At 32.4% G+C, this 26,934-nt stretch overlaps 1 protein-coding gene across 1 annotated transcript in view; it reads left to right on the top strand.

Moving 5' to 3' along the window:
- LOC105558733 (ecdysone receptor) overlaps nt 1-26,934 on the top strand; it is a 98,006-nt gene that overhangs the window by 12,724 nt on the left and 58,348 nt on the right. Inside the window, exon 3 of the mRNA XM_012006590.1 lies at nt 23,566-24,697. Coding sequence (XP_011861980.1) covers nt 24,232-24,697 — 466 coding nt within the window. The 5' untranslated portion in view covers nt 23,566-24,231. The remainder of the gene's footprint in view (nt 1-23,565; nt 24,698-26,934) is intronic.

Here is a 26,934-nt window from a genome sequence, read left to right as displayed (position 1 = left end):
CCGTGCGCATACTGCGTCGATCATCGGCCAAGGAGCTGACTCGACATGACGTCACTCCCCGTACAACGTATCATTTTTAGCTCACATACATATACATTGACTCATCGTAACGGAGCGAGTGACCGCGTATTCGTTATATGTTCGATACTTACAATTGCGACAATTCTATTACTGATTTGTCGTGTCGCTTGTAAATTAAAAAAAGATCTATTTGTATAGGATAGACTTGTATAGGATATCTTATATCATACACTGAAGACACATAATAATTCGTAGGTCATTTTAATATACCTTTTACCTATAATACACATTTTATCATTTGTACTATCCAGTTCTAAATTTAGGGAGTATATTCTGTAAACATGCTCTGCAATGTTGTATCTTACAGGATTAATTGTATTTCTCTGTTGAACGTATTGTGCTAAGTAATTATGAATTACTGTTCAACAAAAATCTATGATAATGTTTTTACTGTATTGAGATTATATCATATTGTTTAACTTAATATTGCGTGTATATAATATTAAAAGTATCTTTTTATCTTACGTTTGATTTTTACTTGTCAAATATATAAGGATTAAAATAGTCAGACTGCTTTAAGTCATGCGTATATACATATGATGTATTTAACTTAAAAATATCTAATTAAAACTGTAAGACATTAATAATGAGCGCGCATATTTTTCTTTACGACTTCTTGATTTCATTGACCTAAAAGTTTATTAATTTGTTTTGGCATTAAAATTTTTTGGTATTTTTATTGCCAGTGACCATTGATTTTCTGTGGATTTTACTTTATCAGGAATACTTATTTGTTGTACCATATGTTAAATAATAAAAAATATTTAAATATTAGAGTAATAAATAAATAAACAATAATTCTAATTATTAGAAAAGTGAAAATTAATTGTATACTTTGGAAAATAAAAACTACAAATATTTTATTAATCTACTGTTATTTTATTTTATTTTTGAATAAATAAGATATTAAAATATATTACAATTTCATATTAACTGATGATATACGAGTATAATATTATATAAAATTTAAGGATTGGTGTCTTGAATTCTTGGTTCTATATATTGTTCCCTTTCTTCGAGAGATCGGCAAATTCTGTATTTGTGTCAGCTACCTACATTCGATCTATACTCTCGCTGTATCACCATATCGAGTCTGTAGCGGCGCATGTTTTTACGAACGGCCGTAATGATCGTCACGTATTGCAACGTGAATACGACGCTTTCCCTTGACACTACTGACCGAGGCAAAAACATTGTATCCGTCGTATTCGTTTGCCATCTCTACTGTTGCCGCCATCTCTATCCCTACTACCACCATCATTAGCAACATCACAATCACAACCGTAACCATTACCATACAACCACAATCATAACCAATACCATTATCACTGTTATCACCACTAATCTAACCTAGCCCTAATCTAACCATAATTACAATCATAACCAATACCAATACCACTATTATCACCACTAAACATCACCATAATCACAACCATAACCATTATACCACTACCACTACACTACAATATATTATACTATACAATACTAGACAACACCACATCACATTATACCAAATCACATCACATCATATATTATACCACATTACACATATACGAACTACACCGCGCCACATTATACCACACCACCACTACACCATTATTACTACTTCTATTACTACTGCTGCCGTCACCGCCGCACTACAGGCATCAGCATATCCAATCAAACATTTCTCGAGGATGGCCATAGATAAAACACAGGCGACGAAAACATGTTGCAGGTCGAGGAAAATAGAGGGACACGATGTTTGAGGTGTACCAGAATTTCTGTGAAGAGTGAGGAATAATGTATGCAAAGTTGGCATATTATTTTCTAGCAGATAAAAAATAAAGAGTTTTTATCCATGCAGTTGAGTTCTATAGTTCTTTATACTTTTTAGTAATAGTTCTGACGATTTCCCTAATAAAAATAAATTAATAAATTTCCCTAATAGTCTAGTGTATAGTATATAAAAAAGAATTAAAAAATTATCTACTAACTTTCCGTAGCAGATCAGCAGATCACAAACAAAATAGAATTCTTGATGCACGCAGTCGAGTTCTATAGTTCTTGATACTTTTTAGTAATAGTTTTGGTGATTTCATCCAAAAACAGACGAAAAAAATTAACTTTTAGTTGCTGATGAGCTAGCCAAATTATTGCAATTCTGGTTTATGTAAAATATTTCTTTCACAGTTCTGAACATGCTTAAGCATGTACCAAAGGAGCCAACGCAATCAGAGATAAGTTGTATTTGGAACCATAGCAGTTTTTAGTCTGTAACATCGAAACTATCAGTTTTACGCAAAAAATGTATAAAACATAAATAATGTATTTTTAGAAGAACTACAACTTATATTTGGAACATTTTTTGTTACATCACTATTTATCGAAATAATGTCTAAAAAATAAAAAATTTTGAAGTTTTTTTGAGTATTGACTTTGAAAATGACGAAATAGTCGCAAATTTTCATTGTCATATTCGTAATCAGCGTCCAAAAATACAAAAAAAATAGTGCAGTTTCGAAAGAACCTGAGGGTTTATCTATTCGGAACTCTACCCCAAACAGTTATCGGGATATCATAAGCTGAACATTGAAAAAGTTATAAATTTTCTCTTGAATATGTCAAAAGCATTAGACAAATCAAAAATATTTCAGTCAAATTTCTTGATATTTATTAGTATAATAGGATAGTATAATAAATAATAGGGGGTTCTAGAGAAATAAAAATTTCTCTAATTCCGTTAAAACATTGAAGGTGACCTTCACGTCACTTTCAAGTGATTATCCAAGGTCAAGTCAATGGCACTTCCTTATTTCCCCCTTCGAACCAAACAACTTTTGTTTGAAACGTTTTTCCGTATCTTTCATATTCTTGTAGATATTTGCGCAGATCATTTAAAATGAATTATCACGAGACACGGTAGTGTATGACTTTCCGGACCTGTATGTAAGACCGTGCTCACGAGAGCCAATCAGGATTCAGCTTTGAGTCACCTGTTCGAAAACTCTGCATCCTGATTGGCTCTCGTAAGCAATCCAGTAGGAAAAATAGTATCGTGTGCCGTTGGCTTTACTTACGTACCGAGCGCACATAAGTAGAGTGAACCTTTTCTTTTTTTTCCCTCCGAGAGTAGGGAAAAACGCTTTTACGCGTACCATCAGGCCATCCTAGATGGTTATGCCGGACTCACCCGTGAAGCGGGAATACCAGGCTAAAAAACCCTCTCTTTGGACCACCCTCCGCATTATAAACGAGTCCCCCCGGAACCACCTGACAAAGGTATAACTTCGGGAAAGACCCGCCCAACAATGCTGGGCTTTAAGTAGAGTGAACCTAACCTAACCTAACCCATGTGCCGATTTAATATTTGCAAGTTGATACATTTGTCGCATTAGGGACTGATTGTGAGATCTTCTCAAGTGCCACTAACGCGGCAGAAGACTGTGTGACTAATTGTGAGTGTGCGTGATCGGTGACGTATGTTTTGTAAAAAATTAGAACATAACCCTTGTGACAGACCTCGGATCGAGATCTCAGTCCGAGAACCATGTAGTTAATACAATTGCTGTTTTTCCATAAATTTGCAAATTGATTGGCTACACTATTTCTCGGACTGAGGACTCGAACCGAAATCTATTAGAACATCGTGGACACAAGGTTAATATAATAAAACTGACACTCGATCCTTTTGGGATTCTCTCTCGTAATAATAAAGTAAGTATACGAACGTGCAATGTATTTTTATACTGATCTGTTACGTTCAGCATAACTAATCTTAAGTGTCGAAGTGCTTTTCCTCTTTTTATCTCTCATTCTTCTCTCGTTCACTCAAGAGAGCACTTGGACGTCCCAGATTTGCAATGCCGAACGCAGCTCTTGTCCGACACAAAAAAATTATCTATGTATATTACAGAGTGTTATGGATAAGGTATCCATTTGTTCGTATACAGATGAAGCTGATTCAATTGAAAAGTTTAACTGAAATGTACCATTTTGTTAGTACTTACTGTCTTACTTAACTATCAAAAAACTGCTCAGAACTAGCAGCACCGCATACTTTTAGAATATAAGGTGCCAGCGGTCAAATTAAAAAATTTTTTTTAATGTTTACAAGGAAGAACTCTGTGTAAAACTTATCAGGAACTGTAGAACTCTTGCAGAACTATAAGATTCCATAGTTGAAATCATGTTTTTTGGAAATTGAGGTGCCACGGGAAGTTAGCACCTCATTTTTTGAAATAGCTGCTTTTATATCTATTTCGACGGAACTATTAATATAAACTATCAGGAACTGTAAAACTATTGCGGGTGCAAATAGAACTTGCATGAAAACTTGCGGTGCGGAGAGTTGAGGTGCTAACTTCACAGCGACTGTAAAGATAAAAATGTTTTTTTTTTCTAATAAAATATATTCAAATAATTAAATTATATAATTCTTTATTGGATGGTGCTTATACTTGGTGTCTTTTTATCTTTTAAATTATACCTTACAGCGAAAAAATTTTTTAGACAAAAGTTAAAAATCTCATATTTTTTTACTCCTGGTTTTGCGGTTGTGCGACCGACGTTTAAATTCATATAACTAAATTGAATGAGAGCACCTAACTAAATGGTTTAATATTTTAATATTACATTATAAACGAATATTTTTAACCAAAAACAAAGTTTAACCAAAAGTACCCAGTGAGAAATGATTCGTCGAATCGACATCGACACCGTCGAATTGACGTCGATTCGACATCATTTCGATGTCGATCGACGAATCATTTCTCACTGCGTAGATTCTAATATTTTACTATAAATTCTCTTTAGATCTTATATATTGGATTTTTTTTTAATATAGAGGAACAATTTGATGTTAAGTCAACTGTTTGCTCATTGTGTCTAAATTTCTGCCAAGCACTTTATGTACTTAATGTCGAAGTTGAATATCTAATAAGTCAAATTTTGCAATATGTTAGAATTTATTTAGTGTATGAAAGGCTAACTGAGTAAAAGTATAATAAATATGGTTTGTGTATCTTGATTTGGAAAATGTTGATTAGCTATAAAGAACGAATAGTCATCAAGTAAAATCGAACTATTAAAATATCGAAAAATTTTCACACTTCTCTATATTATTGTCCCGTTCATCTTTCCTCTTTTTGCTAATTTCTCTGTATTTCCATAAATTATTAATTTTTCTGGTTCTTTTACTTATTGATTTTTAAACATTATTACAATTATTATTTATCATTACTATCATTATTTAATATTAATACATTATTTTTTATTGTTCTACTACTATTATAATTAATATAATTATTGTTATTGTTTCGTTCAGCTCCCCTTGGTTCTAATATTACGGTGCCTCGGTTCGCTCAGTTGTTCTCACGATCGATGGCGAGTGCTGTTCTTCGACTAGTCTCTTACGAAAGGTCACAAGTCGTTATCACCTCTTTCGAGTTTCTTGGCTTATGAGCTATATTACCTTGACTTGCACAATTACTCCCTCGCCCCCGCTATTGACCGCTATGTAACTCATCATCCGTAACTAAAAACATCCAATGTCAGCTACGAGAAATATAATGCGAATTCAAGCAAACATACATCTATCATACATACACATACGTATATTATATTATTGAAAAATAATCAAAAACAATAATAAAGATTTAAAACATAAAGCGATATGATATAAATCAATATGAAATAAGAAAATCGCATCCAGACAGGATGTAGGTATCCTAATGGTTAATTATGTGAGTTTGTTGGTATCGTTTCTACCTCGTTTCGCACGCAAAGTACTTTCGGTCTTAAGGAGGTATTCTAGTCCAGCGGGTTGAAAAAAAATTGAATTTTTTCTTGCATATTTTACAAGTATTTGGTATGGAAAATATGACTACGAAGGAATTTAGCCCAATTCGCAAAATTAACAAAGTTCTAACATCTGATAGAGAGCGATCTCCGGCGCGCAATCGGCGCGCAAGCTGCGCGATGCACGATGGCATTGTGTCGGTATTTAAACTTCGGCTAAGTTCGGAAGAAAAGACCGTATGTTTGAATTAAAGTCTTTTTAAATTACAATCAAGAGAATGGACGCATACTTTGCAATGCGAAAAAATAACAAAGGTATCGGCGGCAAAGGTGCTAGGAAGTTAACGGATAAAGTTATTGGTGAACTCACAACATATTATGACTTGGCTATTCGCAGACATCCAGACTCTGTCGAGGAAATGAGAAATGCCCTAACCCTCGAGAACCACCCCCTAGCTCTCCTAAACCAGCACAACACTTTCAAACAGTGAATTAATTAGATATCTCGATGAAAGACGGTTCCCCGATTTTGTTCCTCGCCACTCGAAATGCATTCGATCTCTTAATCCTTGGAAACAACCTTTAATTACACTACACTAGCGCACATTAAAATTGTGAATTAGTTATTATAGTTATTTCACGTAGTTGAATATATTTCTTCGGTACTTAGTAAAATTTTATTTTGAAAAGTTTATAAGCTCTTTTGAAATCTGTCGCGTGTTGTATTCCTTTTTGATACACTTTTTGCATATACTAAATTAGTATAAAGCATAGTATATGAGGTTGGTCTAACTTTAGTATACAAATTAATATAATGTGCAATATTTACAATTAGATGTGAAATAAAAATGTTTGAGACCTGTGTTCAATTCTTTTATAGTAGGAAGTAAAAATTTGTATATATATGATACAATATATATACATATATGACACTGAAACAAATAAATTATAGAAAACATTAAAAAAATTTTTTTAAATGTTTTTTAAATGTAACGTAGAACCGTCTTCCATCGAGATATCTAATTAATTCACTGTTTGAAAGTGTTGTGCTGGTTTAGAAGAGCTAGGGGGTGGTTCTCGAGGGTTAGGGGTGGAGCAACAAAATCGGATTCATCGTGAGTGGCGAGCAACAAAATCGAGGAACCGTCTTCCAGCGAGATATCTTATTAATTTACTCTTTGAAGTAATGTGCTGATTTAGGAGAGCTAGAGGGTGGTTCTCAAGGGTTAGGGGTGGAGCAACAAAATCGGATTCATCGCGAGTGGCGAGCAACAAAATCGAGGAACCATCTTTCATCGAGAAATCTAATTAATTCACTGTTTGAAAGTGTTGTGCTGGTGTAGGAGAGCTAGGGGGTGGTTTTCAAGGGTTAGGGGTGGAGCAACAAAATCCAGAATAGAGTAACTAATTAGCAACAAATTCGGGCTAAAAAACCGTGTTGGGTTTTTAATTTTTAATTTTTTTTATGTGGCTGTGCTAACTTTAGACTTAAGCTAGCACAGTCGCTATTTTCTCCGAATCGGCTGGAGCAACAAAATCGGGAATTGGGCAACAAATTAGCAACAAAAGAGCACTAAATTTCTGTATATGTTTTATTCGATTGTGCTAAAGTGGCTGTGTCAGCTTAATAGACGTATGGAAAACTCATTAGAATATTACTCCCCCTTTGTGAAAGATTCGAAATTTGCTGAAATGCTATAATGCCATACGAGAAGTTGACATCTCACTTCTTTAAAATACGATTCTAAGTGTAAATTAATAGAACTATTATTGAAACTTATCAAGAACTCTAGAACTATGACGGATGCAAGTGAATGCGCAGTTCATTCTTGAGATGCTATCATTTGAGATGCTAGGTTCACACTCATTTCTCTACAAAAGTAATGATTTATCAAAGGGCGCCAACTAAAATAAATATTTACACAAACTATAGTACATACTTTGTTATTTTTTATATTAAAATGTTATATCCAAACAGTCGAGCATAAAATTTTATCGGAAGAAATAAAGGAAATAATACCTAATATTAATGAGACAAATTTTTAATACTTATTAAATAAAAATATAATGCAAACAAATTTAATACAAATAAATATTTTATTAAAAGATGGCCTTTTCTAATTTAAATGTTGAATACATATCGGTCCTGATTCACGACATTATTGTTTGTTAAAAAAACTTGGCGCTGCTAAACCGCTAAAATATACAATCTAAACACACACTTACAATTAATTATAATTCCTAACTCATAATCCACGTGCGCGTGTGCGCGCGTACACACATATGTATGCACAAAAGAAAGAAAGAGTTCAATACTTGTAAGGAAGGAAGAAGAGCAGATTTTATTAAATTAGTTACAACGTTTCGACCTTATTTCAGGTCCTTTTCAAGTGGCCATACCAAACAATTTTTTTTTCGTAGACAAGCGAGCCATCGTCATAGTGATAAAAAATCATGTTCAAACCAAACCTCCATAATGTTCAAGTGTGTTTTTATTCTTTGACTTTGAAAAAAATGGTTACTTGAAAAGGATCTGAGGTAAGGTCGAAACGTAACTAATTTAATAAAATTTGCCAGTTGGGTTGACAATAAGCTCATCTTTTTAATTTTTAATCATTACTTGTGACTCTAAGTGACACTTTTCTTTTGTCATCAAATTACATTGAAAAATAAACTTGTTAACACTTTTTACATGGAGTAAATATTCCTAGTAAAATCTATTTAAATTCCATATGAACTATTGTCTATATTTACACAATATTTTCATATTATTTAATGTAATTTCTAAGTAATTTATGTGTTTATATGTTATGTGTTTAATAAAATTTAAAATAACCATGTTCCATATAAGTTGCACGGAGTTATTTAATTGTCTTTATTTTTATTTTTATGTAAGAAATTTTCATAAAATGTCATTTTATAATAATCTTGTTATACAACATACTTTATTTTATGTTCTTTAATGTTAGCTTTGTATGTGTACACAAAACATTGTTTTACCATTTGAAAAACTTGATAACTCGGATTATGGTGACTGTTGTTCCTCTGTTAATTGTGCGTAAACGTAAATATATACGCTTATTCATGTACCAATGTATTTGACACGAGTTGCGACACTTGTTTTGCGACCTAGATACTCGGTTATACTCGCTTTCTCTTCCACCCTTCTATCCAGTATAACTCTTCTCTCACCAGACTGCATATCATCGATGCTATTTGTGTGTCAGATTTATCAAGCACCTTGTCTATGTATTACGTCGCTATATACATATTTACCTAAGCACTAAAAGTTTTTGATTAATTTGTAGTTTTAAATAATAGTTTAACAATAAATAAATCTAATTGTTTGTAATTACAGTAATAATTTGTAAGTTGTACAATAATTTATTACATCTTATAGATGTAATAAAATGTTCTGATATAAATTATCTGATATAACATCATCAATAAGAAAACAAACTGATAAAAGAGAACAGTAGTCTTAAAACGGTAAGAAAAGCAATAAATATAATCAACTTTTTTTCTATTAATTTAGTAAACATATAAAACATAATTTTTAAAATAAAAAATTGTTATAATTTTTAATCAAGGACAATAACAATATTACATTCAAATATTATGGACAAAGATATAAAAGACAATCTGCACGCCCGAATATGTTTGTATTTATGTATTATATTATGTAATTATTGATAAACAGTTTGTTTCCTCGAGAATGTCTTTGCTGGAGAATGTCTAAAATTTAATCTGTTTTTGACAGTTATTAAATAACTTTCGTTATGCGACTATAAAAATAATCTTTTGAGGATAATAATATTTTTAATAAATTAAAAAATACATACATTTTTTCGTAAGAAATTTTTCTATTAATCAAAAACTTTGAATAGAGTTTCAAGCAAAGAAAATATTCTTTAGCATATTATTAAAAATACATTATTAATATATTTTTAATTCAAAATATTTTTAATTCCTGAAAGAAAAATGCTTTTTAACATTATTTTTTCTTCTGAACATATTAAAAGATTATTGTAAAATTTTTGAAAATAAATTTGGAAAAAATTGTCAAGTTTTTGTTATTGACTTTTCTGTATTCCTCCTTCTCCCGCTGTTGTTTACTTACTTTTTCCTTTCCTCTTCTTTTTCTTCCCCATTTTTTTCTGTTGTCTGTATTGCTGCCCTCTTTTCCTTTCTTTCTTCCCGTTAAATTTTCTTTCTTTCTATATATGTTCCTATAGTTTTACATTTTCTTATCTTTTTTATTTTTCCTTTTCTTTTATTGTAGCTCTCTTCATTCCTTTTAATTTTTTTTCTATTCTCTCCTACTATTATTTTCTTTCTTTTTTACCTTATTTCCTTTTCTCTCTATTTTTAATTTTTTTCTTTCATTTTTTTTACTTATATATATTTTGTTTTCTTTTAATTTGAAATTGTCATTTGAGTGTAATTCTCTGCTATCAGATATTTTCATTTATTTCTTCTGTCTCAAAAACGTTTTTATTAAAAAAAATTTTTGATCAGTAAAATTTTGCATCTATAGACTTTTAAATTATTAAAACTTAATAACGGAGAATTCATGAATTTGAAATCTTTAATTTTTTGAATTATATTAAAATTTAGAATTTCTTATATTTGAGCGGAAAATTTTTTTAGAAAATCGCTTGTTAAGTATCACGAGCTGGCACTGTCAATCCAACGAGGTTGAGAGCATTTTGAATAATAGATACTATGGACTATTTATATCTGGAAATCAATATCCTCGTAGCTATATTGTCGGCAACATGCACATTGTATAGCGTCTTGTTTCAACTCAACTTGACTAACCTACGTGAAGCTCTCATAGCTTTCTTCCTTGTCTATAATTATTATAGTGAAAGAAGTCAATATAAAAATTATTTTTTATGCGTACATAATTGTATTTAGAAAACTGATAAACGAAAAACAATGTCGTGTAAAAGGAAAATCTTTGTTGAATTCTGATTGTCATTACTCTGCTATATTTCTACAAATGTTACAATCACTAAATACCTACTCTTGTTTTATACAAAATTAAGTTGAAATTATTATGCAAATAACAATTAATTTGTTATGTATTAATTGTTATTTACTACATTACGTACACTGAGAGAAAAAGTCGCAATATTCAGAAACAAATGTTGCCTGTGATATTTTGTTCGATATTCATTGGTTAGAAAGAAATTTGGCTTTAATAACAGAATATACATTTCTCTAAAATATATCTAATTTTTCTAATTGTTAAAAAAGATTTCATTTAACTCTTGCTCAGTAAATTTATTTCCGGATATTAAATTTGTGTCTTAGAAACAAATGATAAATTTGTTGGATCAAAATTTACTTCCAGTTGATTCGCGTTGCATCATGCAATATGACAAACAAGTGGTGAACGATACCGCAACGGTTTGTTGTCATTATGTATCTGATTTATTATATTAAGTATGTGCAATGCTTTAAATCCATTATAAAAATGGAACATAATGTACAGGAAATTTTAAATATAATACACTGCATTTACAGCGATGAAGTGATAATACACATATATAACCATAAATCGCGAATATCTCTTTATAAACATAAATTAAATATCTCTTTCAAATCCAGTATACTTTGGAATTTCTTCTCAAAATCATACAATATTTGTATATAACAATTTCGTGTACGACATATAATTTACAAGTTATTTAAAACATGAAACTTAGATATGTCACTGGATATGTATGTAAAAATTTTAAGGTTTTAATTTCCCTATTTAAATTTTTATATTTAAATTGGAATTTTTCGACTAGTTTGATCGTTAAACATCTGCATTTTCAAATTCTTATTATTGTATTTTTAAATCATTGAATTTATTTATTGAATTCGTAGGTCAATAAAATCTAACATTTCTGTTAAAACACGAATTCTCAGGTTATTTATTTAATACAAGTTCATGTGTCTTTGTTTATCTCTCTCTCTCTTTTTTTTTAATAAGTCATTTTCCAGTGCTTGGGATAGAAGTTTAGTTTCTTCAACTTCTAAGTTTTTTCTAGATTCTGGTTCTAATTTCTAATGTCGCAGAATTCTATGACTCACTAGATCTTTATGTATTTTTTTTAGCTTTTTACGAACAATGGCAACAAAACAATTTTTGCATTGCACTCATTGTATATTAAGCAACCCTGCTGGTGTACGTGTTCGAGTTGTCTACGTTCGCACATCATGTTAACATTTCCGTTATGGAAAACCGGTCTCTCTTTCTTTTTCGTCTTGTGAAAGTGCGAGTGGATAAAACAGGGTAAAATCATGTTATCAATTGAATCTATATTAAACGAGAATCTTTGAAACGATTAATTTTTCTTACATGTTTGAAACAATAAGTTTATTTTCTATAGATTATTAAACATGAATTCTCTCTTGCATTATTTACCTCCATCTTCTGACAAAAAATATGCCTAAAAAATGTTTGTTATAATTCTATCTAGTACATCTTAATAATTACTTAATAATGTTATCGGAAATGCGTCAAGGTATGACTGCACATGTATTAATTTTCTTTACTTTGTTATTAATGAATGGTAAACGTTTATTAATTGCTCATAGGATTCTTATCACTATCGTGCTATTTTTAGCAATAAAATGTAATAAAACGTAATTATTTTGAGTTATAACAACTTTTGTCTGAAACATTTTTTCCTAATATGCTTCAAAGTATTTCCAAACAAGACCCGCAGAGCCCAAATTTTCCATGTTTGACTGGCTGTAGCTCAGTAACTAGCCATTATTTAAGTTTAAGCCCACTATATTTTTTGTTCAGCAGATCATAAGCTACAACATATGTGAAAACTAGCCAATTTAACCGAGATCCAATTTCCTATATGATTAGTGCGGGGTCCTTTATGAATATCGACCGTAACTATAAAGCAATACGGTTGACTTCGTATTGCTTTATAGTTACGGTCGATATTCATAAAGGACCCCGCACATTTTATATAGAAAAATGGTTTTCGGTTAGATTTCGCTAAAATTAAAATATGTTATTGCCCACACCTTCCTGATAAAAAGTGTCAATGAGCACAACCTCCTAAAAGTAATAGTTTAGGAGCTACAAAGCTTCAAAGTCTCAATATTAGGATTTACAGGTGAAGCTAACATACTGCTTAGGAGTTTATTTGTGTCCAAGTAAATGCATACATGTGATAATTAGAGAATGCACAAGTATAATTCGGCGTCAATATATATTTACGGTGAAGGAAAAAAGATTTGATAATATAGGATATAGTCCTTGATATTTGGTCTAGTGCATGGCATGAACAACATTCTTCCGTATTTTTCATTTGACGATATAATCAAATAAATGAAAGAAATAAAAAAAATTGTTTATATCTTATTAAAACTTTGTTATGTTATGTTAAAAGTATTCTGGTTGACTATTTATCAATTTTTAATCGACACATTTTATTATAATAGTTTGTTTATTTTTTACTTAATTTCAGAGAAATTTTAACTGTTTACTGACTTTTTTTATTGTGATTACAATCATAAGTTTTTCTTTTGTTTTTCTCTCTGCAATACTCATTTTAATTTGTCCCTTTATTTCGCGTAGCAAAATTGCACAATGCACAAGATTGAAGATTAGAAAAAAAATTAATATATTCTTATTAAAAATTAATATTTAAAATAAATTTAAATTTTTTCTATAACTAGAAGCATTTTAAAATTATCTTTCGATTTTTCAACAAATGCTACAATTTAATTAGATTACATTTGACAAACTAATTATGATTATTTTAACATATTGTACAATTTCCATTATTGATCATTAATGAATCCATACACCATGAGTAAGATGGGTTAGTTCACCAGCATGGAAATTCATATTTGAATATATGATATGGTATCTTTGATGGGAAAATTATTAGTACTTCTTTCAAATCGACTAGAGAATTCTATTGAAATCAGAATATCTGTTCTGTTTTTCTTTTCTTGTTTTCATTATTTAAATAGTAGAATAGAAATGTATAAATAGATACGACAAGATAGCTGTCTAGTACTTTGTGAGGTGTCAAATGCAAATCCAAGCTAATCATATTTCTTGGTTATTGAATCCAGTTGCCATGACCTGCAAGATCACCTAACTATACATGACTACATTACGAATGCGATTTTGTATACAAAACCTATCTGACATCTCAAAGTAGTATGAATCAAAATATTGATGCATATATACAAGTTAATGAAAAAATTAGTTTCAAAATTTCAACTTTTGAATACAGAACTGTTCCGGAGTAGAAAACATTTTGAGTATTTAATAATAATTATTAGATAAATATATGAAAGAATGTTAGGAAGAAAACTTTACATTTGCACAATCATTACAAAAGATAACTTGCGATAATGATTATTATTTTCATTAACGAACATGAACACAACGATGATTCTGAGTAACAATTGAAAGATTTAGCCGTCGCTCATTCTTTACTATAAAGTTATTAATAAAGAGATTTGACAATATAAACGTGTTTTTAATTAATACCGTAATTTTGCTTTTAACATTGCTTACTTACTACATTGAAACAATTATTTGGAATACTTCCGAAGAAAAAAATGTTTTATTGCTAGACAAGAGTTGTTTACTTTTGTATTTTTAACTTCCCTTTCTATTTAGTTTTAGCCAACTCTTCTAACTATCGCTCGAGGTGGGAAGGCCATGAAAGGCTTAGTGAATAACTTCTAATGGATTTTTGACAATTTTACAATTTTGCAGTAAATTTCTTCAAAAGTGCATTTGTTTACAAAATATTCATCCATGTTGGAACATTTTCGTCATCTGGTATACTCAATACTCTCGTAAATTTCCATGTTAACATATGCCTCCGCATTTGGAGATGAGATCATCGATCCTGTTGCTAGGTTCAAGGCCGATTAAGACCGCTGGTTCTTACTTTCGCTTCTCATAGCTGCTGACGGAAAATGGCGGAACGTAAACTATTCCTCTTCGATCTTTCCCGCTTTTTTTTCTTCATATATCCTTCCATTCACGGTCGACTACATTCCTATGGGATCAAACCTGTACATACATACAAATTTTTAGATCCTTGTAACTTTTCTTCAATATTTGTTAATTTTTCTTCTATTGCTTTAACTTTTAAATGTATAAATTCTGCATTTTAAAACTTGTTTACACGTGGCGGATTTTTATTTTCTCCGTTTTCTTGATATTACGAATTCTTAGACATTTTGAATTGTTGAATACTAAAATTCTTGAGTTCGTGGATTTCTTCTTAAGTTTCTATTCTGCAATGTATTAAAAATTCGCACATTTAAAATATTTAAGTTTAAATATTATAATTTAGTTAGATTCTCGTAAATCACTTTTTACATATAGAGATTATATATCCTATACTTTTCAATTTTCCATAATAAAACACAGAAATATAATACCTAAATGATGATATATCCGAGATAAAATATACAATATATAAATTAAAACATATATAAATAAATTGTTTGCTTAATATAGATAAATTTGAATATATCTATGTTTATAAATTGTGTCGGACAATTTTTACATAATACAATCTGCAAAACTTGTAATTATCATTAGATTTTCCTCTCAAATGGCGTAAAATGATTTCGAAGTCCGGAACTTCGAAATTTCGACCAGCGTCTTACCTTTATCTCTCTTAAAGCGTATTTTTCGAAAAATTTACTTTAAAAATAATAGAGTGCTTTACTTAAAAAAAATAGAGTGCTTCTAGCAGAACTCTTTTGCGTTCTATACGCTAGAAGCACTCTATTAGATACGCAAGAATATGTTCGAAACTACACGAGAACTACTTTAAAATATCCAGAACTCCCAAATTTCGACAATGTCTTATCTTTATCTCTCTTAAAGCATATTTTTCAAGAAATTTAATTAAAAAAATATAATATAATACCTGTAGTGCATAGAACTCTTTGGAGAACACAAGAACATGGTCGAGGCTGCACGAGAACTATTTTAGAACAATAAAAACTCTGAAAGTTTGACCAACATCTCACCTTCGACCCTATGAAGATATATATTCGTCGAGTGATAAAAATTATTAAAAAATTGAAAAACAACGCTTTTTCAATTTTTTAATAATTTTTCGTCAGAACTCTTTCCAGAACTATTGTAGAACTCTTAGGCGTTTAAAATCTGGTAAAAAGCTATTATAAAATTCGTGGAGGACAAAGTGAGACGCTGCGTCAACTTGGCATCTTACTTTGTCCGAACCCATTATTTGCTTTAAAGGCCAGAACTATTTGTTTAATGTATCAAGAACTTTAAAACTATTAAAAAAGAAGCCAGAACTCGCAACAGTTAATGAGTTTCCGCAAAATGAAACACTAGCTTGACACACACACACACACTTGATTCTTGAGGTATAATTGAATATTGTTTTAATATAGAACCTAAAATAGGTGCGTCGATTGTTTTCGGTTGTGTCATCTGTAAATGTTTAGTCGGTGGTTTCGCTACAAAACGAATCTACGAAAAGGAATGAAATGGAAATCGATTAATCTCTTAGCGACATTAACAACGGTGTTGGCGTCGGTCGGGGTCAACCGCGATGGCTATGTCGTTGGTCGTACACAGAGTGCATGCGCATTTTAAGTACAGTACAGTTTGTGTCTTACAAGGGGAAGATATATTGTAGGTCCGTAGGCTAGGCTTTGGCTGAATTTTAAATATGTTGTTCTACATCCCCCCAGTAATACATGGTGCAGTAACTCTTGCCAATCGACATTAGTTTAGAAATTGAATTATTTATTAATGAACCACGTGTGTAATTTATCAAGCCGATAACATGACGTTTTCCAAGTTAGTAGCGTGGTCGTGCCAGTAAGTCGAGCGACTAGAATGCTGGAGGTCTCGGGTTCGAGACTGGTTTTCTTCCAATTTTGTTTATGGTAATATTTTTTTGTATATATATATTAATGCTATATTAATCATAAACAAATTTTTATTTCACGAATTTGCATATTATCTGTGGAAAGGGTCATTTTTATTTAGTAAGACATAATATAATTCACCAAGAAATAAGCGCGAGGAAAACCGGACTCGCGGTAGGCATGTAAAGCTAGAGATGGAACAATGCGTGACATATGATACCGCGCCAGAAAAAATTGTCAAGCAGCGAGCGGCGAGTCTCAGACGATGAGACGCGTAAACAATCGCTTGCTACCTGACAATTTTTCGGCGCCGTGCTATATGCCACGCATCGCTTCACTTCTCACTATCAGATGCCTATCGAGTTCGACCTACCGCTTTCCTCGCGCTTTATTCGCTCAAACGTTTTAATTTATAATTACTCGATAACTATTACAAATTTTACAAAATATTATAGTATTTTTCTATTCAACCGTTCTACCTGTATACGAGCGGATGGACACCTTATTCGTAACACCCTTTATATGTGTATAAATATATGTATGTATGTACACTAGAACCGGTATTCATAGTCAGATCTTATACTCAACACCATTTTGAATTTATCTAAAGATGCTGTATGGAACATTTTATTGGCTACGGAGTATCTAAAGATAATCTTAAAACAGTCTTGAATATAAAATCTAACTATGAATTCTGGTCCTAGTGTATGTACATACACTAGGAATGTTCATATATACACGGAAAAAAATGAAGACTCCAAGTATAAGCGTCATCCAATCTAGCATTATATAATTTAATTATTTGGATATTATATTTTATTAGAAAAAAAACATTGTTATCTTCTCTACAAAAGTATCTTCTCTACAAATGTAATGGTATCATCAAATGGCGCCAACTAAACTGAATATTTATACAAACTACTTTATTATTTTTTATATTAAAATGTTATAGCCAAACAATCGAGCATAAAATTTTATCAGAAGAAATAAAGGAAATAATAATATTAATGAGACAAATGTTTAATACTTATTCCATAAAAATTTAATGCAAATAAATTTAATAGAAATAAATATTGTATTAAAAGATCGCATTTTCTAAGTTAATTGTGGGATACATATCGATCCTGATTAATGACATCAATGTTTGTTAAAAAAACTTGGCGCTGCTAAACCGCTGAAATATACAATCTAAACTTCCAATTAACTCTAATCCCTATTTCATAACCCACATACGCACGCGTATACGCATACGTATGTACAAAAGAAAGAGAGTTTAACACTTTTGTAAAGAAAGACGAAGAGCGCAATTAACATTTGGTTTAGTAGCGCCAAGTTTTTTTAACAAACAATGACGACGACGACGTTTCTTACGTGAGAATTCAGAGCCGCGGATTTTGCATTGCAGTATCCCTATTCGTGGGGCATGTGGGACAACAATAAAAACACTTTTATCATGCAAATCGTACCCCAGCTATCGATTGAGTGCACTTAGAAGTTCGTCGAATTTGCCGTTGTTGAGATCCGAAAATCTGTGGGCCTGTCAACTCGCATACTCGCGTAAACTACATGGTTGGTCTCGCGCGCACGGTTCTAGCTAGCTTATACTTGGCGCGAGACACTACTGTGTCTCGCGATTTTATAACTCGACTCTATCTTATTCGATGACGATGACTGACTTAGGTGCGTTACTGAACTTTTAACTATTTAACTAAGTTCTTTTTACTTATTAATCTACATTGTTCCTAACTGCGTTGTTGTTGTTGATTTGCAGTATCACTCGAAAAGGACCCAAAAGAATAGGGTCGAAACGTTGTGTAATAAACTAATTAAATAACCAGCCATTTGGGTTGTCTATAAGTTTGCCATCTCAATTTTTAATCATTACTGGTGACAATAAGTAAACTCTCCTTTCGTCAATTAAAAATATTGCAAATAAAATGTACTAATTTATATATGTTGAAAAATACGTAATTACTTCTCAATTATAATTTTGAAGTACAAAATCATTTAATAATTTAAATTTAGTAAAAAATTTTTATGCATGTTAAAGTTTTCTTTTTTAATTAATGTTACAATTATATTGTTTTTAATCTTAGACACATTTGATTGCTATCTGACTTTGTTATGTAAGCTGACGATCGTAACGAAACTGTCCTCCTTATGTACATATTATGAGCATAATATATTCTCGCCATGAAACGAGAAATAAGTTTTACATTCGTTTTAACAATTGACTAATTACTCTCGTCAATGTCATATCCATCTACTGATTTTGTCACTTTTGCCTCAGCCTTGACAGATCTTACTCATTTTTTCAATATTTATTAAATTGTGTAGTCGATAAAAAATTCTATAGACACATAATTCAATAAGAGAGAACTGCTTCACTATTTATTTAAAATGTTTCTATATTAAATATTGTTCAAGTGTATGTACGTGAGAGACACGCGACGTGGATAAGAATTGAGAATGCACACACGGACAATAACCCAATAATTTAGAAACCCAAGTAATATGTAGATAAATTTTAAATAAATTTAATTATTATTAATTAGCGATATAATTTGCAATAAATGTGTACGAATTTTTCAAGTGTTGATACGATATTTAATTGATTTACTTGACCATTTTTGAAGATTTAATTACGCGATTTTAAACAAATATGTAATATACATGTTATAGTACTTCAAAATTATAATTTAGAGGTAATTACCTACTTTTTAACATGTATAAATAAGTACTTTTTAACATGTATAAATATGTACTTTTTATTTACAGTATTTTTAGTGTTCTTCAAATAAATTCGTCACTCGTACAAGTAAATTTTTCGAAGCTTCTAATTCTTTCGAAGCTTTGAAGTTATCATAAGTAACAGCCTTAGTTTATATCCTCATAAAACAGATCAGGGCACTCAGGTAGTTTCGTTTCATTGAGAACTGATGGTAAAGAAAATTAGTAATAGCAGTAGTAGTAATGTTGACGATGACAGTAGTGGTGTCAATGATGATGGTGAGAGTAAGCTGGTAGTGATGGTAATAGTAGTAACAGTAGTGGTAATTGTGATTGTGATGGCAACAGTGGTGATATTTAGTGGTAGTAGTAGCAGCAGTGCAAGCTAGTAGTGATGGCGTCTGTATCGCCTGTGCAGGATCGATATGATGCCCCAGTTACCAGGAGAGGGTCAGACGAGAGAAAAAGACGGATAGATGTGTAGAATGTATAAATGTATAAGATGTCCCAGAAATGTATGTGTGTGTGCGTGTACGCGCGCACACCCGCACACACGCACGCACACGCAACGACACGCAAACGAACACGTACACAGCTTTCTTGCACGCAATCGCAGTTTTGCTCGAGGAATATATGGATAGGTCGCAGAAGTTGTACAATTTGTAGAGATGTTTATACAATTGTTTTCAGTAATGGGTTTTAATTGGACAAAAATGACACTCGGTTTGATACGATTTGATTTAGCTTGGCGCTTATTTGGAAACTTGGTCACGACGAATCAAAGGGATGGATTTTTACAGCAACGTAACAGACTTGCACATTCTATAATATAATAGAATAAAGGCGTTGACCTAAATGTCATCGACGAACATTTTAACTTGATTTCAATAATACAAGGTCTAGTTTTTCAACTGAATAGTTATATGAAAATTAGGTAAATATACATCACTATGACCACTTTTAAAAAATTATAAAATTGATCACTTTTGTCTTATAAAGATTTTAGATTCCAAGAGTTTTAATAAGTTTTTAATTATTGTATATTTTTAATGCGAAAAGTGAATGTTGTTTGTATTATATTTATGTATAAATCTTTTTTAAATAATAAATTAGTATGGCTCATATGTGTTAAACACACAAATTTCAAGAAATAAAGGACTCAGAGCCGTGACAGGGTGACAGTATCTAAATATTTTATTCAAAGTTTATTGCAGTGCTCGGAATTATTTGCACTTCTGGCCGATTTTTTTAGACAAACGCCTACTTTTGTCCCCTTGCCGCGCGCACTCTAGCGACGGTCAGTTTACTTCTCGATAGTGAAGCGTGTCTCAGGAGTGGTCCTGTTTCAAAAGCAACCAAAAAGAAACCTTAGAGCGGCCACGCCGGCGCGGCGGTTAATTTGTTACTGTTTCGCTAGGATATCTGAAATTTCAAGGATTGGATTTCCGAGAATTTCAAATCGCGAAAATCGCAAATCTCGAAAACTGACAAAGTATCAGGAGAACATGACCAGCAAAGAGGTGGCACTATCTAAAATTCCAAGAATTGGATTTCCGAGAATTTTCAAATTCAAATCGCGAAAATAGAGAATCGAGAAAATGGCAAAGTATCAGGAGAACATGATCAGCAAAAAGGTGGCACTATCTAAAATTCCAAAAATTGAATTTCCAAGAATTTCCACATTCAAATCGCGAAAATCGAGAATCACGTTAAAAATATTATTACACGTAACAATATAATTCGTTGTAATATTATTACACGTGAAATATTATTTACACTTATTATGTTAAAATATTAATATTTGCGTTTTTAAACACAAATGATGGCACATTGTATTTTTTATATTTTTATATTTTTAATATTTTTTTTAAGCTTAACGGTGAGCGAGATTCGTATGAGAAACAAATATGTTATAAAGTAAAACAGAACGAATAACTGGAAAAAAAAATTAAAATTATTGACCGTTCCGTTTCAACAATATAAACAGTTAAAATTGAAAAATGATAAAATTTTGTAATAGACATGAGTGTAGTGTAAGAGATGTGGCAACAGCGCCTGAAACTAGAATCTTTCGAATCTATTTTATATTATGTATTAATCGTGAGGGTATTCTTTAGAATAATATTGCATCAAGATATATAATTGTAATAATTGAGTACTGGTTCCTGTTTGGAAGAAATTTTTGAGCATTACTGTCGAGAAACAACTACCTTAAAGAAATATTTCTCTATACCACTTCCGAAAGTTAGAATATTTCTTCAATATTACATGTCGAATGGGAACACTTAATAACTGTCTTTCCGGCATCAAATTTCTCACTGAAATATACAGGGTGCTACGCAACATATTGAACACCGGTCAAGAGAAGGTAGAGGAGACTAAGACAAACAGAAAAGTCCTGTACTATTTTCCGCTTGGACGAATAGTTATCGAGATACTGAATTTTAAAAATCGCCGTATTAGTCCAACCCACTGGCAAATGCAAGCGCGCGGTGAGTAGCGACCATCGCTGCGAACTTTGACGCAGCGCGAGGAAACGTGCGAGTGGTCGCGTAAGCGGCGGACGGGCAGCGGCGCGCCTCGCCTCCCTACTCCTCGCCACGCACCGCCATCCTACTCCTCGCTACACACCGCCTCGAGCGGGGCCGCTAAGCGGACGCATTTCACCGCGCGCTTACATTCGCTAGTAGGTTGGGCTAATACGTCGATTTTCAAAATTCAGTATCTCGATAACTATTCGTCCAAGCGCAAAATAGTACAGGACTTTTCTGTTTAGCTTAGTCCCCTCTACCTTCTCCATGACCGGTGGTCAATATGTTGCGTAGCACCCTGTATAATATCAATTTATGTATAAATACACAAATATGTAATTAGTATATAATTTATTTGTTTAATTGTGATTAAGTAGGGGGAGACTTAAAAAAGTAGAATTATTGAAAATATTTTATATGTTTAAACATAATAAAAATTATGTTTATTAAAGTCATATATTGTACATAAAAATTTTTTACAAAGGAGCATACTCAGATAGCACAGGTGATCCATATGAACTCAAAAAGAATTCACTTTTTTAAATTCTTTATGAATTACTTTAATCTATTCCAAATGAACTCAAATGTAGTTCTTTCCGGTAGTTCAAAAAGGACTCCATAGAAGTATACCTTTCGACTTCTTATAGGATCAAATTAAAGTAGTCTGAAGGAAGTCCTTTTCCTGTTCATAATGGGTTCGAAAAGAATTCCTTTTTGGTGTACTCAATACACAATTGTCTCCCTCTATCATCGCACATCTGGCGGCTGAAAATCGAAGTAAAAACATCATCTGGATATCGATCATGGAATTTTTCACGTGAAAAGTTTCATGTGAACTCAACAATTTCAACCAATGAAATCGTTGAGTTTGTGTGAAAATTTTCACTTTTCACGAGTTCACGCTAGAAGAAAAGATTTATGATCAAGCCCATGGTCGACCTACCCACACCATAGTCATTTCAAGACCTATATGGTTATATTCGGAAACATCACCCGAGTGTTCCCATGTATCATATTTTATCCTTGTTGTTCACCGAATGTTAAACAAGGATAAATGATGCATGCAGCACTCAGGTGATGTTTCTGAACGCAGCCTATGTAAGACCGTGGTTCGTTGTTTCCGAGAGCGTTATCCCTAGCCTGGACCTGGACGAAAGCAGTTTATGAATCCATTAAGACCGAAAAATGAATCCTTATAGTGCTCCATTAGAATACTATCTAAAAATTATTTGTGATTCATTGCAAATTCTTATGGAGTATAATAAGAGTCCTTTTGGTATGCGAAAAAGGGCTCCAAATTGGTGACATAAAAGTGAGTTCTTTTGGAACTCTTAAGAATACATTTAGAATAGAAATGAGACAGATAAAGAATTCATTTCATAATTTGGGAATTCAAAAAGAATTCTTTTTGGATTCTTTGTGCTATCTGGGTATTAATTTTTTTAATTTCAAAACATGATCAAAGTAATTATAGTTATTGAATATGTCATATATTGATATTATAAATTTAAGGAATTAATTTTTTGTGTTGCAGATTTTTTGAGGTAGCAGTGGACAACAATTTCAACTATGAAGCTATAACAAACATATGTGCACGTCAAGATACGTTAGGCTGTGATTTATTTTATCTGAAGCTTAACTTTAAATAATCTAAGTATTTAAAACTATCAAGTCCTTTGTTTGAAAATATTCTAATTATCGGTATATCGATAAAGCGGTGCTTTTTATTACTTATTAATTGAAAAATAAGGATTAAATATTTACAATATGATAAATTTATTGAAAGTACACTTTTGTCGTTAAAAATAACTGAAAGGATAAAACAACTGAAAAGATTTAGAATTCTCTTTTTATACATAAAATACACTCCCCCGCATGCGCGCAGCGCGCGCGTGCGTACACACACGCGCACACACGCACGCATCTATTGCAAATTAAGCTATAAGCTCCAGTAAAAACAAAAGAGAAAGGCGTTGTCTGGAAACGAAGACGACAAGAAAACATTAATATCACGGGACTGGAAGTGGAATCCGTCACGGTTGCCAATTTAATAAGTGGCAATGTAGCAGCGCGATACAATGAAGGGTCGGAGGTTGTTATTACGGGGGATGTCGTCCTGGCAGCCCCATCCAGGTTAAAAGGAGCAATTAATCCATCGACTACGACGACTACGAAGACAGAGACGACAATAACTCCCATTATGGATACCAGTGGTGATTCAAATATAGACACTACTAACGGTAGCACCGCCACTACCGGCGTTGGTGCCATATCTTCTGTCGTCGCAAATACCGCATCTTTGACATTGGTTAAGGCCGAGAGGCCGGATCATCTAGCGGGGACGTCAACGTCGCCCGCGACGGTAACCACTGTGGCAACTGGACCGATCAGCACCGGAAGTAATCTCTTTGCCGGTATCACTAACAGCAATAAGACAGCTAGGTCAGCTGGCGACGATTGGTTGGCGACGAATAGTCCGGGATCACCACAGAACTCTTTGCAAGGCCAGCACGTGGTCTACTCCGCTTCTCAGCAGCAATTGTCAGAGCAACAGTCTACTATGGCCCACTCCAGTCCACTTGCCCAACAAGTTAGCAATAATGGATACGCAAGTCCTATGAGCACCGGCAGTTACATAGATCCGTACAGCCCCAATGGTAAAATAGGTAAGTAATCATTGTTTTGACCAAATTGCGAATTATACAAATTGCTTTAAAAAAGAATACAATATGTACACCTTAATAATCTTTAGAAAACAAAAACAATTAAATTTTAACATTATTATAGAAATCATGTTTCCATAATAATTATACTAGCAAATATCTTCGGGAAAGTGGGTACTAATAATAAGACGCGCTGCATAATAACTTTTGGGCGAGAACTATACCAGGGTTCGAGCCTGGGACCTTTCGTTTGGCGAAAAGTGCAACTGTTCCCAGGGAACATTATGTCGTTTAAAGACAACTTAAAGACGTCTTGAACAGTTCTAAGTCATCTTATGAAGGACTCAGAGCCGTGACAGGGTGGCAGTGTCTAAATATTTTATTCTAAGTTTATTGCGAAAAAATATCACCTCGGCCAGGGTTTGAACCTGGACCTCCCTCTCGTTAGGGCGTCTACCAAACCATTGAGTGAGATACCACACGTTGCTCTGCAGTCGCGCTGCTGGTATATTGTTCCTCCTTTATTTTGTAAAGTACAGTAGGTAAGTGAGAAGAGTCTCGGGCCTTAATATCTCTAGAGGAAGAGTAGTCATCCGGCAAGCGGAAGGTCCCAGGTTTGAATCTTGGTCTAATCCTAGTCAGTGTTGTTAGGAGAGCCGCTTATTTCTTATTTTATCTTATCTTATTTTATCTTATCTTTATAATGCTCCAGCAAGGCCTAATGCCCAAGAAGTGCCTAGTAATGCCCAGTAATGCCCAGTAATGCCAAAATTCTGTACACCACAATGCCCTCGACGGTTTCCCCCTCGGTAAAGTCTTATGCTCGATTGTTTGGATATAACATTTTAACATAAAAAAATTAAGTATCTAGTTTGTATAAATAATTCTCATTTTAGTTGGCGTAATTTGATGATATCATTATTTTTGTAGAAACAATAAAAATGTATTTTTTTCTAGTCAAATGCACTGCGCAACAAAATTAACGCAACACAAATTTATACCAAAATTTCACTCAACTTCAAATAATCGTAACTTCGCGAAAACTTATCGCATTTTAAAAACTTTTTTTATTTTAAAGCTAGAAATTTCTACTTTCAAGAGAATTTCTCTCTCTCTCTCTCTCTCTTCTCTCTCTCTCTCTCTCTCTCTCTCTCTCTCTCTCTCTCTCTCTCTCTCTCTCTCTCTCAGATTTTGAATATCTCTGTTTCCCTTATCGTGATCTCTTTAAAAGCAATGACGTGTTTTGTCCACAAAACTTTTCATAGTTTAACGCGCTTCGCGGGGTGCGATGAGTTCATTTCGCAAATTCTATAAGAACCATTGTAAAATATGAACTTTTCCCTGCAAGTTAAAAAAATATTGACGTCTGTACGATTTTTTTGGCGGATTTATGATGTATCAAAGTTACCTATACATTTAGTCTATTTATGCTCATTAATAATGCAAATGAACCGGTCTTATGCGCACTCGGTAATTAGTAATGGTAGGATCCTCTGTTCGATCCCGGTCCTTGTCCCGCATCCTCTAAAGTCGTCTGTATTACCAACAGTCACATATATGTTTTGTGCACATAAATCTTTTTATTGGTTTTTATGCACAAATAACAGGGTGGGATGCAAACCACACAGTAAAACATTATTATACTTCACTTCAGTTACAAGATTCTATAGAATATTGTCAACGGTTAGGAATCGGTTACGAACTCGGTTAGGAATCAATGTAGAAAATTGCATGACGACTCATGGCTGATAAATTCTAATTAAAGAAATTTATTGCGAAAAATAATACCTCAGCCAGGATTTGAACTTGGACCTCCCTATACTCTAGGCGGGCGCATTATTAAACCAAATATTAATTGCGCTCTTCCTCTTTCTTTACAAAAGTGTTAAACTCTTTCTTTCTTTTGTGCATACGTGTGCGCGTACGCGCGCCCCCGCGTGTGTTATGGATTAGGGATTATAATTAATTGTAAGTTTAGATTGTATACTTCAGTGGTTTAGCAGCACCAAGTTTTTTAAATAAACAATAATGTCATGAATCAGGATCAATATGTATCTCACAATTAAATTAGAAAAGGCGATCTTTTAATAAAATATTTAGTTGTATTAAATTTGTTTGCATTATTGAATAAGTATTAAAAATTTGTCTCATTAATAGTATTATTAATATTGATATTATTTCCTTTATTTCTTCCCATAAAATTTTATGCTTGATGTTGTTTGGATATAACATTCTAATAT

This window comes from Vollenhovia emeryi, unplaced genomic scaffold, assembly GCF_000949405.1.
Source record: "Vollenhovia emeryi isolate VEMERY1.0 unplaced genomic scaffold, V.emery_V1.0 DF939316.1, whole genome shotgun sequence".
Taxonomy (NCBI): domain Eukaryota; kingdom Metazoa; phylum Arthropoda; class Insecta; order Hymenoptera; family Formicidae; genus Vollenhovia; species Vollenhovia emeryi.
Note: the sequence above shows the minus strand (reverse complement) of the source record. Positions and strands in the feature narration are given on the sequence as shown.